General features: G+C 31.3%; 1 protein-coding gene and 3 long non-coding RNA genes across 8 annotated transcripts; 2 read left to right on the top strand and 2 right to left on the bottom strand.

Annotated features, from left to right (window-relative positions):
• Positions 1 to 3,912: 3,912 nt before the first annotated feature.
• LOC125577567 lies at positions 3,913 to 4,831 on the bottom strand. The gene is made up of 2 exons (XR_007315978.1): positions 4,200 to 4,831; positions 3,913 to 4,110 (listed from the first exon to the last, which is right to left on the bottom strand). It is a non-coding gene; the product is annotated as an uncharacterized LOC125577567 (long non-coding RNA).
• A 239-nt stretch (positions 4,832 to 5,070) lies between these two features.
• On the top strand, positions 5,071 to 7,481 carry LOC125577566. Of its 5 annotated transcripts, XR_007315976.1 has the most exons (8): positions 5,081 to 5,199; positions 5,298 to 5,334; positions 5,498 to 5,993; positions 6,137 to 6,175; positions 6,261 to 6,334; positions 6,414 to 6,565; positions 6,657 to 7,034; positions 7,126 to 7,481. It is a non-coding gene; the product is annotated as an uncharacterized LOC125577566 (long non-coding RNA). The 5 variants fall into 5 exon arrangements; XR_007315974.1 differs by having other exon boundaries at positions 5,071 to 5,199; positions 5,298 to 5,993; XR_007315977.1 differs by having other exon boundaries at positions 5,105 to 5,993; positions 6,657 to 6,799; positions 6,883 to 7,034.
• Positions 7,482 to 9,706: 2,225 nt separating this feature from the next.
• On the bottom strand, positions 9,707 to 12,407 carry LOC125577565 (NAC domain-containing protein 17-like). The gene is made up of 5 exons (XM_048738990.1): positions 12,087 to 12,407; positions 11,749 to 12,026; positions 11,183 to 11,473; positions 10,515 to 11,070; positions 9,707 to 10,284 (listed from the first exon to the last, which is right to left on the bottom strand). The coding sequence occupies exons 1-5, from the start codon at positions 12,259 to 12,261 to the stop codon at positions 9,914 to 9,916; spliced, it is 1,671 nt and encodes a 556-aa protein (XP_048594947.1). The 5' UTR covers positions 12,262 to 12,407; the 3' UTR covers positions 9,707 to 9,913.
• A 213-nt stretch (positions 12,408 to 12,620) lies between these two features.
• On the top strand, positions 12,621 to 14,764 carry LOC125577568. The gene is made up of 2 exons (XR_007315979.1): positions 12,621 to 14,388; positions 14,482 to 14,764. It is a non-coding gene; the product is annotated as an uncharacterized LOC125577568 (long non-coding RNA).
• Positions 14,765 to 17,911: the final 3,147 nt, after the last annotated feature.

The raw sequence follows: 17,911 nt of genomic DNA on the forward strand, positions 1-17,911 counted from the left end.
TATATATATATATATATATATATATATATATATATATATATTTTTAAAAAAAATTGGATCCTACCAATTATTTTAGTAGATCATACATCTCTAGAATTAAAAACCAGAACCAAACCAAAACCAAACTGAAATCGAATCAAGACCGAATGAATACCCAAATTTTTATATTTCCATTTATATACTTATAAATATTAAGTATATAGAGTTTTAAAATAATCAAATAATTTTTAAATACTATTTATAAATTGAAATTCCTATAAAAATAAATTACCAGACTATTCAGATACATAAAATATGTTTAAAACAAAAAATATATTTATAAAATTATATTAGTATCAACTATTTTTAGTTACACTATTCATGATATATGTCACCATTCATATTTTGTTTTAAACCGCTTATTTTGGACGAACCGCACTTGTCCCGCAGTACACGTTTTTCTAACACAAACCGCTCTTAAACCGCACCGCACTAACCAATCCGCTTGTCCCACATCGCCCAACCCACTGTTACCATTCAGAGCCATAGTTAGCGTACCAACAATGTTTGGACAGACTATTACATCTCTGAAGTGATTTTTCTTGAAAATTCGGTGTCCCCCTAGGATTAAACACTTTTTATAGCAAATTGTTGCATGTTGTTTATCGGTGAAGAAAAATCTATATGCAAGAGGTATACAATGCGACATGCAGTGTGCCAGATGTGACACAGAGGAAGAAACCATTAATCATGTGTTCTTTGGTGCCCACCTGTAATTCAAGCATGGGTACTTTCAATAATTCCTATAAACCCGGATAAATTCTCTTTGCATTCAATTTTTGTAAACATAGATTACTTATTTTGTAGAATAACATTGTTAGGAGAGAATTATCATTTTGTTTGGATCTTATGGTATATCTGGAAGGAACGTAATAATATAGTCTTCAACAACATAGATACACACCCCCATAGAAACTCTTCAATTGGCAGTAACAGAAACAACAATTTGGTTTGTGGCACATGCACAAGTAATAAGTCTGGTTGTTAAGTTATCCACGTTGGAGGATGAAGACATACCTCAAACAATTGGGCCAATAGAATTTTATTGATGGCTCATGCATGGAAGGACAAGCAAACTTACTCGGGTCAAGGATGGTATATAACTATGGAAGTTTTGAATGGCCCATGGGAGTAAGAAATATGAGGCCCAGTCTTTCAACCTTACATGTAGAGATCGAAGCTTTCATTTGGGCTATGGAAAAAATAAAGAATTTGAGATAGTTCCATGTAACTTTTGCAACATTGTTTTCAATTGGTAAAGATAGTTTTAAAACTGGAAGATTGACATGCATTTGCATCATACTTGGAAGATATTCACATCCCAAGGAGAAACTTCAGTTACTTAGAGATTATTCATGTATCAAGAGCGAATAATACAAATGCCGACAATCTAGTATACAGTGTTAAGAAACAATTGTCCTACGTCGTTCATATGGACACAGAGTTACCAGTTTAGCTGACATAGTTTTAATTTAGTCAATTTCAGTTGATGACAAAATAAAAAACATAACCACAAAATTTCATAAAAATCACAATATCATATATATTTCTCGAAACTCATTCAAATAAATTCAAAAATATATTTTAAAGAATATATCACGTAATAAAATGAATATTTCTTATTAAGATGAGATTTGTATTGTATCTACATGATTGTGGGAACTGAAATTTACACTGTTGATTTCCACAATTGGAGAAAAGTCAACAAACCCTAACTTTTCTTGAGGTCTCGGATTCTTTGCGAGAGCCAACGACAAGTGACCAAATAAATACAAAAAATATGAAAAACAACAAAACGAATTTATGGAGAAAGTAGTTCTTTATTTTTAATCTGCGTAAGAGCGTTCCGATTATTACAAAAGATTATAAAATTTTCGGATGCAAGAGCTGTCAGCGAGTTCCCTAGTTCTAGCCAACAAAAACCTTAAACCTAGTTGAGCGCAGCTCGATAACAACAAACGAAAAAGATTCAAAAAATATTTTGTTGATTTTTGGACTTAACCTTGTGAAAGGCTGCCTACGTACCCCTTTCGAGGATCAAGTCAAACATATTTTAATTAAAAGAGTGGAACAAGAGATCAAACTGCACGTGTGAGTTCATCTAGTAATTGAGTGCGGGGCATAGGAACTGAGCATGTCGAGTATAATGCTTAAAATTCTTAAGTCCATAGAGTCCTAAGAGTCTAAAAAGAGTCATTTTTGTGCTCCTTGCTTCAGCTCTCCTTATATATGTCTACAAGGTTGGTCATCCTTTCCTTTTCTGCCCTCGGGCCCAAGTTTATCTCTTCGCGGAAATATCCCATTTTCCTGATCTTCGTGATTATCCTTCGAAACTTGACATTTATCTTCTCTTGTGAATATTAGATAGACCGTCATAGTAGTTTTGGGCTCATTCTCGTCCAAAATCGTAAGTGGGCTTTCGCCGCATTTTAGACCTTTTCTGGGCCGTTTTATCGACTCATCTGTTTTTACGATTTCTTTAAGAAATCACCTTTGGTACGATGCTGGTTTTGCGAACCAATTGTGTAGTCAAGATAATTATGGTGTTAAGTTAACTGTTATCGTTTTACACGATTGATTTGAATTCATACGAGAAAACAAGTCTTTGTTAAATTTATCGTAAAGTTTCACCGGTAATTCCAATCGAGACGATACAAGAGACAGTTTAGTCGAGGCCCGAAGGGGAGAGCTTGTCGCAATACGGCGAGTTGGACGAGGGCGAGGTCATTTTGATATTCCGGAGATTTCTATTTAGGACTTTTCTGAAATTCTTTCGAGAAAGTTTCTTAAGAGTAGCAATCTTAGACGTTGATTCCATAAATCACCAAGAGCTTCATATACTTTTGGAATCATTTCGTTTGTTTTATGAAGTTTTTCTGTAAACGTTTTCTGAAAGTTGATTTTCGGAAGATTATCTCATAATTATGCTATGATGTTTTTCTGCAGTAACTTTCCGGATTTTGTTTGATGAAAGATTGTTTCATGGAACTCATTTATCGTAAAAACTTTCCGCAAAAACGTTTTTCCGATCATGTTTGGATCAAAATATACGAATTTTTTTCTTGTATCCTTATGCAAATTAGTTTTGCTTATGCCGTATAATTTCACCGACATTTTCATATCATATTTGCTTAAGGCATGAATTCTCAGAGGATTTGAGCCGTTGATTTTGCCATGACCGATTTTGACCCTAACAATGATATCCGTAAAAAGGAAAAATGTTGATTCTAAAACAATTGGAATAAAATAACTCAATGAAATAAAAAAAAAGATATATTTAGATGTTAGAGTGATAGGTTTAGGAATGAAATTATTACTTTACTGCATGCAGTGCACAGTGTTTAACAGTAAATATGAGCATGGACGGTCCTGGGCACAGCGGACTGAAACACCGGCTTAGGGCCCCCAAATTTTTTAAAAAAATTTACATAAAAAAGGGCTCCTAAATTTGTAAAAAAAAAAAAAATTTATAAAACCCTTACTAAATTGTTTTAGGCCTCCAGCATCTCAGGGACGCCCCTATTTATATAGGTATAAGTATTTCTAGGGTCCATAATTTTTATGGAATCCCATAAACAAAGATTCTTAAAGATTTTTAAAATCTCATTTTAAAATTTTTTTATCTATGAGATTCCACAAAAATTGTGAACCCTACAAATAGTTATACATGTATAATATAATATATACATATATATATATATATATATATATATATAATACATAGTTTAAGAGCTCTAATGGGAAGAAACACTATTGGAGATGGTCTAAGTGATAATGTTGCTCTTACAATCTCGACCAAACCAAGTCAAATACGTATGTGTATATAATATGATGAAAGTTGACTTGTCCAAATGTCATATCTTTGACCGAATATTACACAAATATGTAATCACTTTCATTTCATAATTCACAAGCATATTACAGAAACACACAGAGGACTAAACCTCGTTTATTATAAAACCGAATAAATTACATTAAAGAATTAGTCTTAACGGTTCATGCCACCTTGAAAGACAGGAGCACCCATCGCGGCCCCTTGGTTCTGCTGCCTCTGTACGTTCCCCGCCCATCCTAAAATACCAAACAAAAACAAAAATTTTAAGCAATGCGAATATATATTTTGAGATTACAAAAAATATGCATAAGAGAAATCAATATACCAAGATCCATATTGAAACCGCGGTTCTTGAGTTCACGGTATTGTTGGGTCAGAGCACAGAGCTCGCAGAAGAAATGTTTTAGGCAGTCTCCACAGGGGCGTCCCTGAGGAGAGCCATTTGAAACATGGGCCTGGGGCCCCCATTATTAAAAGGCCCCCATTTTTAAAAAAATATTTTGTTTTTTTTTAAAACATTAAAAAAATATTTATATGTATAAATAATAAAATCGAGCAACAGAATTTAGTGGGACTTACATAAAATAAATCTTTTCTCTTCTCACATTTACAGTTTTTTTAGCTTTTTGTTTGAGAATTAGTTTTTTGTTTTCTGTTTTGCTTTAAAAAAAAAATTCTTGCTCATGAATTTTAAAATTTCAGTTATGTTAGAAGGGCCCCCATTTTTTCATTTGTTTAGAGCCCCACTTCTTTCAGGACCGCCCCTGAATATGAGTGTATACTATATAGCTATAAAACTAATTTGTGATTTTGAAAAATACATGTTAGATTACCTGAGATACTTAAATACATTAGATACTTAAATACACGAAAGCTGGTGTATATGTCTTATATATATATATATATTTTTCTTTTCTTTTCTTAGAGTACAATCATCACCATTTCTCTACTTAGTGAATTATATATCTTATCAAATTCAAATACTACAGGTAATATTGCGTATCTAATTGGTTGAAACTGTGATATTAACTTTGTTGTAGAATTAAGAAATTTTCTGTAATTTTTAATAAGATTCTAACTTATCTAAACTATACTAAAAGCCAGATATAAAGACCTCTGAGGGGATCCACGTCGGATTGAAAAATCCACCAATAAAATGACTCCATTTTGACACGTCATATATGCTTTGGTCCATAGAAACGGGTCTTTCATTTGGGCTATGTTTACTTTTGATCCGATTCAAGGCTGAAACGCGTGAAGTTTGTTCTTCCTCGACGATTCCTCTTCGTCATCACCGGTCAAATTTTCCGCATTTCACCGTTACCGTAATCCACTCTTTCTCTTTAATTCTGATTTAATGGTTTCTTCCACCTTCCCCTCTATCTCCTTCTATATAAAGCCAACCCTAACTGAAACTATGCAGAAGCAGCTACATCTACAGGCATGGAATCCACCGGCATGTAACTATTTGTCTTCTTCTTCTTTGAGAAAGTGTTTCACTTTCATGGCTATTATAATGTATTTAATGGAGTTTAGGTTCTGCTATGATCATTTGTTTGCGATTTTGGTTATAAAATTTGTATTTTGTATGTTGAAGTTTTTGCTTTTGGAATCTATGTTTAGAGGCGTTTTTTCTGTGCCTGTGAATAATCCTTACTTGCGCAAATCTGGAAGCGTATACTCATGAGACGAAGGCTTGCACTGCGACTTCGCGTGCCTGATCTATACCCTCCTGAGGACGAAGCTCACGGAGGAGCGCGTGAAGTCGATCGTCTACGACGCGGTCGAGATCGAGAGGCAGTTTGTGTGCAACGCGCTTCCGTGTGCGTCGGTGGGGATGAACCGTGAGCTGATGAGTCAGTATATCGAGTTCGTGGCAGATAGGCTTTTGGGTGCGCTTGGGTAGGGAATGTGTACGGTGTGGCGAATCTGTTTGATTGGATGGAGTTGATTTCACATTAGGGGAAAACGAACTTCTTCGAGAAGAGAGTTGGTGACTACCAGAAAGCTTCTGTTATGTTTAGCGTTAATGGAGGCGGCGCGTTTGATAATCATTGAAACTCATGGCTACGTACTATTGCCAAACTGCGAAGCCCTTTTAGTCCTTAGCAGCCTCAAGGTTTTTTTTTTCTTTCACTCAAAATCTTGGACTTTCTGTAGAGATTTGATTTTGTAGCATAGAAAGGAGCTCTCATGTTTGGCTTTTTATTTTTCTGTGTAATATAATGGACTGATTTGAGATTTAAATCTTTGATTCTTCAGGTTGCTCTGTATGTTGGTGGTCTTTATATTTGTGGAAAGGTTGGAGATCTTGATTTAGCTTTTGATTTGCCTCCATAGTTTTGAACTCTTTTCATTATATGAACATTTTTAAAAAAACTTGCAGATTGGATGGGAATCTTTAATGGAAATGGGACAAGACACACGAGAACTGTCAAGAATGAAGAGGACAGTCTAAAGGTTTGTTTTCTTTGGGTTGAAGTAACATAATAACAAGGTTTCTCAGCGTTGTTTTTTTTTTTTTAAATGTGTGATGCAGAGGAAGGTAAAGGAGACTATGGAGAAAGCTTTCTGGGATAGTGTGATGGAATCAATGAAACTGGAGGAGCCTGGGACGAGCTTTGCCAGATGGTGCCTGATAGCTGGAAAGTGGAAATAACCGAAACTATTGATCTTGACCTTCTCTCACAGGTTTGCCTCATCTCTTCTGATCTTTAGTGACTGATCTGTTTACATATATATTTCAACTGATGTGGTTCTCATTTCTTCTTTTTGTTGGTAGTTGCTTAACTCTGGCACCTTGGATATTGATTACCTTGGAAAGATGCTTGAGTTTGCATTAGCTACTCTTCGGAAACTCTCGGCTCCAGCTAATGACCGTGAGAATGAAAGCACCCACCAGAGTTTACTGGAGGAACTTCACAGGTTGTGTCAAGCTTGAGTCTGGTAGCCTCCATGCTGTTGCAATTGTCAAGGGGATCCGCTTCATTCTTAAATGTGTGATGCAGAGGAAGGTAAAGGAGACTATGGAGAAAGCTTTCTGGGATAGTGTGATGGAATCAATGAAACTGGAGGAGCCTGGGACGAGCTTTGCCAGATGGTGCCTGATAGCTGGAAAGTGGAAATAACCGAAACTATTGATCTTGACCTTCTCTCACAGGTTTGCCTCATCTCTTCTGATCTTTAGTGACTGATCTGTTTATATATATATTTCAACTGATGTGGTTCTCATTTCTTCTTTTTGTTGGTAGTTGCTTAACTCTGGCACCTTGGATATTGATTACCTTGGAAAGATGCTTGAGTTTGCATTAGCTACTCTTCGGAAACTCTCGGCTCCAGCTAATGACCGTGATAATGAAAGCACCCACCAGAGTTTACTGGAGGAACTTCACAGGTTGTGTCAAGCTTGAGTCTGGTAGCCTCCATGCTGTTGCAATTGTCAAGGGGATCCGCTTCATTCTTGAGCAGATTCACGTCTGTATCCGTAATACTTATGTGAATTATTTTAGATAAATAGTTTTTAATACTAAACAAGTCATGCTCTTAACTAAAATAAATTAACTTATTATATATATTTATTTGACGAACATCAAATTTATTTGATTTACAAGAACATAAACATTACATAATATCATTTCACAAAGTAAATTAACGAATAATCTGTTAACACATATGAAAAATTATAAAAATATATAGGAAATATATAAGGAAATATAAAAAGAAATTATAAATAAATAACAAAACGATAAATAACAAATACTACCTCTGTTCCATATTTACAAAGTTTTGGAAAAAACTATTTCAAATAGATATATTTTTATATTCTCTATATGTTTCATCTTATTTAATAATAGTAAATTATAAATTTCAAGAAAATAAAATGATCCTTTTTAAATTATTTCTCTTTAATTTTATTATAAATTGGTATTTATAAAAGTGATACATTATACAAATTTGATGTATTTTTAAATATCTGTGAACAAACGAAAAATAATATTCACAGATTGGAGGATATAATAAAAACTCATGTAATATAAATATATTAAATTAATTAAATGATTAATATATTTGAGAAATACCTAGGATAGAACTAAATTTTTTTTTTGTCACAAATATAGATTTCAATGATGAATATGATGAAAATGTTTCATTAAAGAGGTAAGTATACATTTATACCCATAGGGTTAACTAATCCAAACCTTAGGGTTTAGAGTTAAGGGGTGAAGATTTAGAATTGAGGTTTAAAATTTTATAAAATAAAAATTTAAAAATAGTTTTAAAATGTATTTTACGAATTACAAAAAAAGAAAATTTAGAAAATTAAATAATAAAAAAATTCAAAAAAAAATTATATAAAAGTTCGAATTTGAAAACATATAATCTAAAATAATAAATATTATTTTCACACAAAAACATTAATGTTGATAATGGTGATCAACAATGGTCTAACTTTCTATGTGAATTGATGTTCTTATAAATTCATCACAAGAAACAGAAAATATGAGGTCATAATAGTAACAAGAGTTGCAAAAGCGGAACCGTGTATACGCGGAAAAACAACTTTTAAAAAAAAATTAGGAATCATATACATGTTGGAAGCGTATATCTATATATATACAGACATAAGAAAAAATTATAAAAATAATGACTAAAATTATATGATTCAAATTCAAAATAAAACATTTATTTATTTACAATAAAATTGAATGATTTCATATAAAAATTGTGACAATACAAATAAATTAAGTTTATAAGAAACCATTATCCAATTAATTACTTTTAATATTTCATAAATAATTGGCACAATATATTTGAATCGAGATTCCGTAAGGTTCACAAGGTTCCGATCTGATTCTGGTTTTGAAGGGGAAAACAGACTCACGATGAAGCTTCCGTGCAATCTAAAAACTTATTAAATCAAATCCAGTTTAGTTATTTGTTTCAAAACTACAAAGAAATTAACAATTTTCCATCTCACCAGCAAGAAGGCGTTTTTACTTTGAGAACACCATTAATATCATACAAATCTTCATAAAGAGGAATACAAAATTCTTATACATAAAGACAACAATTAACTTGGTATCTATGATAAGTAAAGCTTTCCGCAACACGATATTTAAACGACCAAACATCTTCTATCCCCATGTTATACTAAATATGGCAAATGATAAACAATTTCTGTTAACTAAAACTCATTTTATAATATGTAGTACTGAAAAAATAATTTAAATTTTAAGTTTTTATATAGCAATAATCCACACGTAACGCGAAAAACGACCTAGTAATATTAATCGTCTGTTATAAGATTCACAGATTTGTCAATAGATTTTGAAAGAACTTTTTTTATGTCATAGGAAAATAAGTGTCTACAGCCAAAAAAATAAATATTTATAATTGTAGTCGGCAACTAGAAAATTTATCCGAGTGGCGGCGACGCAACCGCCTTAGCGATCAAATAACACAGAGGAACGGAGATAAAAATAAAATAAAAGCTTTACGCTTTATCTCTTACACGCAGCGGCCATGAGTAGGACAGAAGAAACATCGGCTGGCTGCATTGTCGGAATCTGCTCTCTCGTTTCTCAAGCTTGCAGATTCCTACGTATCCTACTCTCTTTGCTCACTGAAGGTTCCAGGAACAATCATCATCGAAACAGAGATCATCGGAGCTCAGATTGAAGCTACTTCGTCAGAGAAGATTACAAGAGTTCTCTCACCTCTTCAAGATCATGCTTTTTAAAAAAACAAACCAGACGGCTATATACCACTTTCTTGTGAGGTTTTGTTAATAATAGAAAAAAACATAAACTTGTACAAACAAAAAGCATTAAATCGACGAGAAACGAAACTCTTTTTTTATCAAGAATTTAACATTCTTTACTCTTTCAATCTCTATACACATTCAAAGACCCTATATGTGTATTAAAATATGTCAATAATCTCATGACCATATCAATGTGGATCATGGTTGGTTTCTTCTAACTTGCCTGTATTTATGTTTTTGGCTAAAATACGAATATTGTTCAAGAAACCCACCTTTTACGAGAAGACGGGTCTCCCCGACGCTCGAACCGTGGCTATGAACACCCAAAAGATGGCACACAAGGCACCCACAATTGATAAGACAAGAAACCCTCTGTTTCTGCTACGTTTCTTTAAACCTACGGTAGTGGTCGCTGGCGTTCCATTAGCCTTTCCACCGAACCTCACACGGCTGAAGCTAGACATACGCACAAATGTCCGGTTAATAGGACCCTCGCACGCAGAGGCTGGCGTTGAAGGTATCGAGTCCATAAATGCCCACAGGGCCGATGAGAACGGGCTTGTTCCACCACCACCATTTTCGCCTTCCTGGTCTTGAGCAGTTACACTCGTAGTAAGATTTGTGGAACCGGGCATCACATCCACACCTAGGCAAATAGTGTACAAAGTATCAACGGAAGGACTTATGGCTATTGCGTTTAAAGGTCATAACAAGAGGGTTTGATAAGCAACAAACAGCAGAATATCATATATACATATAAATGTCTTGGTTCAAGTCAAAGAGAAATGCAGAAAAAACATATGTGCTTGTTGGAAAATCATAATTTAGTAGACACCATAGGTAAATTCTTTGAGATGAGTATGATTTTTTAAGTACCTGATGAAGGTAAAGCAAATGCTCCAGAGATAATAGATTGCGGTTGATCAAAGAGAACAGCTTGATAATCATCTTGAAACCAGAGATTGTCAGTGAATTGACTGAGATTTGGGTTAGGATCCATGATGTTGTTCAGCTTGTTCTCAGGGGTCTGGTCCTGGAACTGTTGGTAAAGGGATTGGTCTTCTTGGTCTGATGTGTTAGCAAAATTACTCAGAGAAGAAGGATCAGCAGAAGTTCCCTGAAGAATAGGCTCCATATCCAAAAACATGGAAACGTCATGGAACAACTGGTCAAACTCATTAAACTCTCTAAATTCACCAGGGTCCAGGAACTGTTCGGGTTTCTCAGTTGAAGAAGCTCCGAGTTCAGAGGTCAGAAGATCATCCATTTCAATGTAATCTTCCTGCTCAAACACAAAAGGCCCCATACCAGAGTCATTGGGAACTGACGTGACTTCAGTAGACTCAAAAGTGGAGGGCATGTTGTATGGCAAGAACTCTGCAGAAGAATTGTTAACCAACGTGCTTGGCAGCTCTTCTTCTTGGCTGTTAACCTGCAAACACAATTATCTATGCAGTGAGAAAAGCAAAACAAAACGAACACGTGAAACAAGGGCGCATATGGTAAAAGATCATCTCCCACATTTAAAGAGTGAAGAAACTGACCTGGGGAATACTAGAAGCAAGGCCACTAATACATGTTTGAGGAACCCCAGGCGCATATGGGATTCCATTGAGAATCTCCTGGACATCATCTAACTGAACATTGACAGGATTGAAAAGTGTAGCATTATCCACACGACGAGTCACAGGTTCCTCATTAACAGGAATATTACTATCTCCAACTTCATTAACATCATCAACCCATTCTTCTTCCTGGAAGGGAGCACCATAATCCTCACCGTTTTTGGGACCAGCACCACTTTTCTTGAACAGCTTATAAAGAGCATAATACTCCTGAAAAAAAAAAAAAAATCAATTAACAAATGAAAGACACCAACAGTATCATTAGAGCATCTCTTTAGAGCATCTCCAAAGAGATGCTATTTTTTACTCTATAAACACTAAAATAGAATAACTCTATTATAGAGTTGAATTTGCTCCAATGGTTCACTATTATAGTTACTCTATAATATAGTGAAATATAGAGTAATCTTATTTTTTTACTCCAAATATAGAGTGAAAAACTAAGAATACTCTATATTCTATTATAGTGTATCTTAGGGCTATACCTTGGCGTTGTTACATCTGCCGAGCTCTTGTTCATCCATGGTGTACTCATGCATGACCCAGTCAGTACGCTCACCATTAGGAGCACGACCTCTATAGAAAACAAGTGTCTTTTTGAGTCCTACTGATCTCGAGTCGTACACGATGACTCGATCTTTCCCTGTGGCCTTCCAATACCCAGTTGCTGTGCATCTACCAGACCTTGCTGCGTTTGGATACTTCCTGTTCCTTGGAGTGAAAAAGAACCACTGCCGATCTCCAGACTTCAACACCGATTGACCTGAAGATACAAGTTTGAATCTAACGAAGATAGAAAATGGAACCAAAATCGAAAGCGTACCAGGCAACTCTTCAGGATCCAGTTTGTAAACATCGACGACGCCGATGGCACTGACTCTAAGCCTTCTCTTGCAAATCTTCCTCTTCAGATAATACATCACCAGCTCCTCATCCGTCGGATGAAATCGAAACCCTGGCGCACTTAATTTGCCTCCTTTTAACCACGAATCCGCCATTTACTTTAAGATCAAAGCAAATTCTCTTCGGAGATATTGAAAAAATAAATAAATAAGGAAGCCGATCGGGTCAACGAGGAGATCCCTACTCTCTCTTCGTCTCACCAGCTTTGTGGTTGGTTGGCTATCCAAATGTCTCGTCTCTAGCAGCCGTTTCCTATCACTCGACCTTGCGAGACCATTTGGGCCTTAAAATACGATTATGCTAGCCCACTAAGTTGGTGATCCCGTAATTAAGAAAAGTTTTCTTTTCTCTCCTATATATTAAAAAAATAGAAACATTACAACATTTGAGTTAATCATGTGTTTTCCCCACAATCATTTTTATAATCTTTAGAGAAATATATTGATTCATCTAATTATATAATAATGTTTTTATTAAACTTACCATAAATTAATTATTAATGATATTTATTCTTTCTGTAATTAAAAATTACGGAATTGCTTAATGTGTCTAAAATATATATGACGATTTTGAATAATAAAGATTTGATAAAGAAATTTGTATAGCCTATATTATTTTTTAATTTGAACTTATTAAAATAAATTAACCAACCACATTAACCATATAAAAAAAATTAGATTTTTCGGTATATGTTATATTTTGAATTTTTTACGACTAAAAATTACTAAAACTGTTAAAATTCTCAAATTGAAAATTTTTGTGATCCATAGTTTAATTTTTTTTTGTTATGACAAGGTACAAATGATTACAAGATCATATAAGTAAGAAGTCTCATTTAATAAATATTAAGTTTAAAAGATACATATATATATTATCTTTAAATAAATATGTACCAGATAAAAATACATAAATATTTTAATACCTAAATTTGTTTTGAACAATTTTTCTTTTGATAAAAGCTTTGAAATAATATTGATAACTTAATATTAAAATTTTTAACTCTATATTGAATTTTTTAAAAAATTATAAATTAGTAAAACTATTAAACATTCTAGAATGAAAATTTTGTTATCAGTGATTTAAAGTTTTTCTTATAAGAAGATACAAAAGATCAATAACAATTTTCACCATTCTCGGACTTGACCGATTCAAAATATAACACAATTGTTTAAGATAATAAGATAATATACTATAAAAATAATACATAAGCGTGTGGGTCTTCTCAAATATGGTCCCACTAAAATTTTATAATAAAAATTAATAGATAAATTTTGTATAAATGTAAACAAAACATTATTTTGTTTTCACCATGAACTGAATCGCTAATTATTCTTAGCCATTCACAACATTTTGATATTGTTTTATCATTTTATTTGTAAAACACATTTGCATTATATAATCCATATCTTATATACATCAAATTATTTAACAAGAACAAGTTGAAAGAGAAAGTTTAGATTAATTAATATATAAGCCAAGAATAAAATGATTTTTTCACTACAAAAAAAATAGTGAATTGAATCACTTAAGTTGTATCATAAAAATAAGTGATACTATTTTACATTACTTATTCTCAAATGAAACAAATATCCATAATTTAAAATCAGTTATAACAATTGACGTTATTATGAATTGATTTAACATCAGTTTAATTAATTGATATAATTTTTACTAATTTGTATCATTTTAACGGAACTGATATTATTTTAAAATTTTAAATCGCTTAAATAACTGATACATGTGTTTATTTTTGGCTAACGTCATTTGTTAGAATGTTACAAAACTTACGTCAATAAATAACTGATACAAACAAAATAGATTTTCTTTTTGTTATTTTACCTTAGTTTGCATCATTTAAAATATTTGTTCTATTATAAAACATTTTAAAAAATATCAGCTAAACTTACGTGAAATTAGTTACGATTTCTGCGATTTTTTTTTATGGTTTTAATTTATAATTGACCCATGTTCTTCTATAACTGCTTCATGATCTCAAAAAAGTCACATTATCTGTCAATATTCTCACTCATCTGTTCGTGTTGCTTCTCAATTTCCTCAACTTTTTTATAAGTTCCAAATTTATTGTTCTAGGCTACTTGATAAGAAAAATTCACACATATGATATAATCATGATGATAATGATTATATTTTTTTCTTATGCAGGGTTTGAAAGTAAAGAAGAATCTGCTAACTGGACGAATCTGATAAAAAAATCTGAAAAGGTATATTATTTTTCTTTTGTTCTTCTTCTTCTCTTCTTTGGAAAATTATAATTTGTTTCCTTCTGTTTATGACTTGAGTATTTTCTTTGTTAGAATTCATTCTTTTCTGTGGCAAATGAAGAATCACTTGCATATTTAAAGGAGTAGAAGTCTCGGGAAAAAACAGATGATGGAAAATTCTTCAATAATCAATTGAGTTTCAGGCTACAAATGGAGACCGAAGATGAAGATAAAAAAAGAAGAATTCTTTTTAATTTACAATCCTTTTCTCTATATGAATTCAAGTTCTTTCATCTTCATGCTTTTTGTGGAGTCTATGTATTTTTTTTCTTGTTCTTCAGATTATCGTCAATGAAAAATAGTTTTTGGAAAAGCATTTTCCTTTCTAAGCCAAACGTTCAAATGGTAAAGTACATTTACTCGACAATTATAAATTACACAATTATTAAAATATTAATTTAAAAAATTAAAATTAGTTTATATCAGTTATTGTTAAATGATAGAAATAATTAAAATCATTTGCTTTAATTGACACAAAACTAACATCATTTAAAAACTGATGTAGATTTTAATATCATTTTCATACAATTGATACATTTTGAAATCATTTGGTATAATTGATACAAATATTTAACATTTTTACATCAATTGTAAAAGGACAGATGCAAATTATTTGCATCACCACTTTCAGAGTCATTTAGTTAAGTGATGTAAAATTATCTTACATCATTTATAAGTAATGTAAATATATAAAATAAATGATGCTAAACAACTATTTTTTTGTAGTGTTTATTTGACATAAAATAATTTATTTAATATATGAATGATAAAACTAAATTTTTGCTAAACAAATAATATATCATATTTACACAATTACTAATTACATAATTTTTATTGTACAATAACTGAAAATACATAAATTGGTGTTTATGCATCTTACAGGAAACAATATATTATTGATATGAACAAGGTTATTGATGAGAAAGGTTTTTGATTGAAATTAAAGTTGAGGCTTCAATAATGCTTATGATATTACTGACATTGTGATCATGTTTTATCTTGGAAAATGGTTGTTTATAGCACTATTATTATTATTAAGTAATTATAACATAAAATATGTCATTTTGAAAACCAATAAATAATATAATGGCTACCTAGGCATTAGTTCATATTAGATACATAATTTTTAGTATATTGTATTTTCCCTTATGATAGTCTTTACAACATTTTGATTATTATATATATTTCTTACGGAAATCTATGTTTGGCAAATAATAAAAAAATATTTTTCTTTATTTATTTCACCATAAAAATACTTTTTGGTAAATTAGAACTGTTAAGTAAATTAGTACCTATAATAACATTTCACTTCATTCAGCATATGCCTGACTTTCATAGTATATATAGATAAATCCATTAAGAATCGAAGACTCTATTTTTTCATCTAAAATAAATTAGTAAAAAAAATAGTAGCTACTCTTTGCTAATTTAATTTGGCCGCATCTTTAAGCTTTCAAAGTTACCCATATATATATACATATGGCTGTACTTTTAGGTGGTGATATATCCTATCAAAAAAAATGAAAATTTTGGAACTTTTTAACATAAATATATTAGAATATGAGAATAAAAGTTACCAATAATTATATTTTCAGATTCTTCCGATTATCATGCGAAACATTTTCTGGGACATATATACATGTTCATATATAAGGATATCGATAAGAAATTAGTAAATGTTAAAATTGGTAGCTAATCTATTGCTAGTTTATTTTATCCACATATTTAATCGTTCAGCGTTACATATATATATATGGTTGTCGTTAATAGGTATTTTTAGGTGCTGACTTATTGTACCAAAAACGAAAATGAATGTTGAATAAAATTTAACATATACATTTTAGGATATAAAGAAAATAAAACTAACCAATAAATTAAAAAACAAATTTCTGGATAATTCTAAAAATAGTCTTCAAAGAACTATGTATATGCTCATACATAAGGTTTCCTAAAATAAACATACAAAGCATTTTCTTACTGTGAAGGTTTACAATGTCGGCATCGAAATTTTCTATATTTATTATTGTTCTAATTTGTCTTGCTAGTCTTCAAGAATATATGCCATATATAGCTTACGTTCCATCCAATAATCTACCATCATTACCATTAAATTAATAATAATATACTCCATCATCTTTTTGATTTTTTTTTATTGTTTAAACTTTATGCAGGTGCCAACCCGGAAAAAAAGTCCAAAGGAACATGCTCTAAAACACCAAAGAATGTTTGGTGTTGCAGTTCCACTACACACTGCCGAAGCACCAAAGCGGATTGTTAGAAGATTTGTATCAGGTAGTATCTTGGGCCGTTGAATTTTTCTGAAGAGAATTTCTGTAATTATATATTCCAATTATTTTCATACTTCTATTATTCAAAATTTAAATAATAAATAGAAATTCATATTCCACAGAAGCAGCTAGTATTATGTACTAAATGTGTTGGAATTTCTTTGAAAGATCAATATAAATAGTTGTCTTTTTAACTTTCTTCAATTGTATTTAAGAAGTTTATAAATTTTATAAAAATGAGAAAAAATCCCTGTAGCTGTTTAACTGAAATTTAAATGTTGTAAGTACAGTGTAAATTAAATTAAATTAAAATATATAACTTCAAAATATCTTATAAATTATATAAGTTAATATTAAATAAATTAATTAACACAAAAATAACAATTTTCAACATTCTCGGACTTGACCGATTCAAAATATAACACAATTGTTTAAGATAATAAGATAATATACTGTAAAAACAATAATCCATAAGGGTGTGGGTCTTCTCAAATATGGTCCCACTAAAATTTTATAATAAAAATTAATAGATACATTTTGTATAAATGTAAACAAAACATTATTTTGTTTTCCCCATGAACTGAATCGCTAATTATTCTTAGCCATTCACAACATTTTGATATTGTTTTATTATTTTATTTGTAAAATACATTTGCATTATATAATCCATATCTTATATACATCAAATTATTTAACAAGAACAAGTTGAAAGCGAAAGTTTAGATTAATTAATATATAAGCCAAGAAAAAAATGATTTTTTATTTGACATAAAATCATTTATTTATATATAAATGACAAAACTGATTTTTTTCTAAACAAATAATATATCATATTTACACCATTACTAATTACATATTTTTTATTGTACAATAACTGAAAACACATAAATTGGTGTTTATGCATCTTACATGAAACAATATATTATTGATATGAACAAGGTTATTGATGAGAAATGTTTTTCATTGAATTTAACCATGAGGCTTCAATAATGCTTACGATATTACTGACATTGTGATCATGTTTTATCTTGGAAAATGGTGGTTTATAGCACTATTATTATTATTAAATTATTCTCATGTAAAATATGTCATTTTGAAAACCAATAATTAATATAATGGCTACCTAGACGTTAGTTCATATTAGATACATAATTTTTATTATATTGTTTTTCTCT

This window comes from Brassica napus, chromosome A9, assembly GCF_020379485.1.
Source record: "Brassica napus cultivar Da-Ae chromosome A9, Da-Ae, whole genome shotgun sequence".
NCBI classification, from domain to species: Eukaryota; Viridiplantae; Streptophyta; class Magnoliopsida; order Brassicales; family Brassicaceae; genus Brassica; species Brassica napus.

Bases quoted from the DNA above. Each gene is read 5' to 3' on its own strand.
- LOC125577565 (XM_048738990.1), bottom strand. From the start codon at position 12,261: ATGGCGGATTCGTGGTTAAAAGGAGGCAAATTAAGTGCGCCAGGGTTT. The intron at 12,027-12,086 runs GTACGCTTTCGA...TTGTATCTTCAG, and splicing joins GGATCCTGAAGAGTTGCCTG to GTCAATCGGTGTTGAAGTCT. The intron at 11,474-11,748 runs GTATAGCCCTAA...TTTTTTTTTCAG, and splicing joins GCAGATGTAACAACGCCAAG to GAGTATTATGCTCTTTATAA.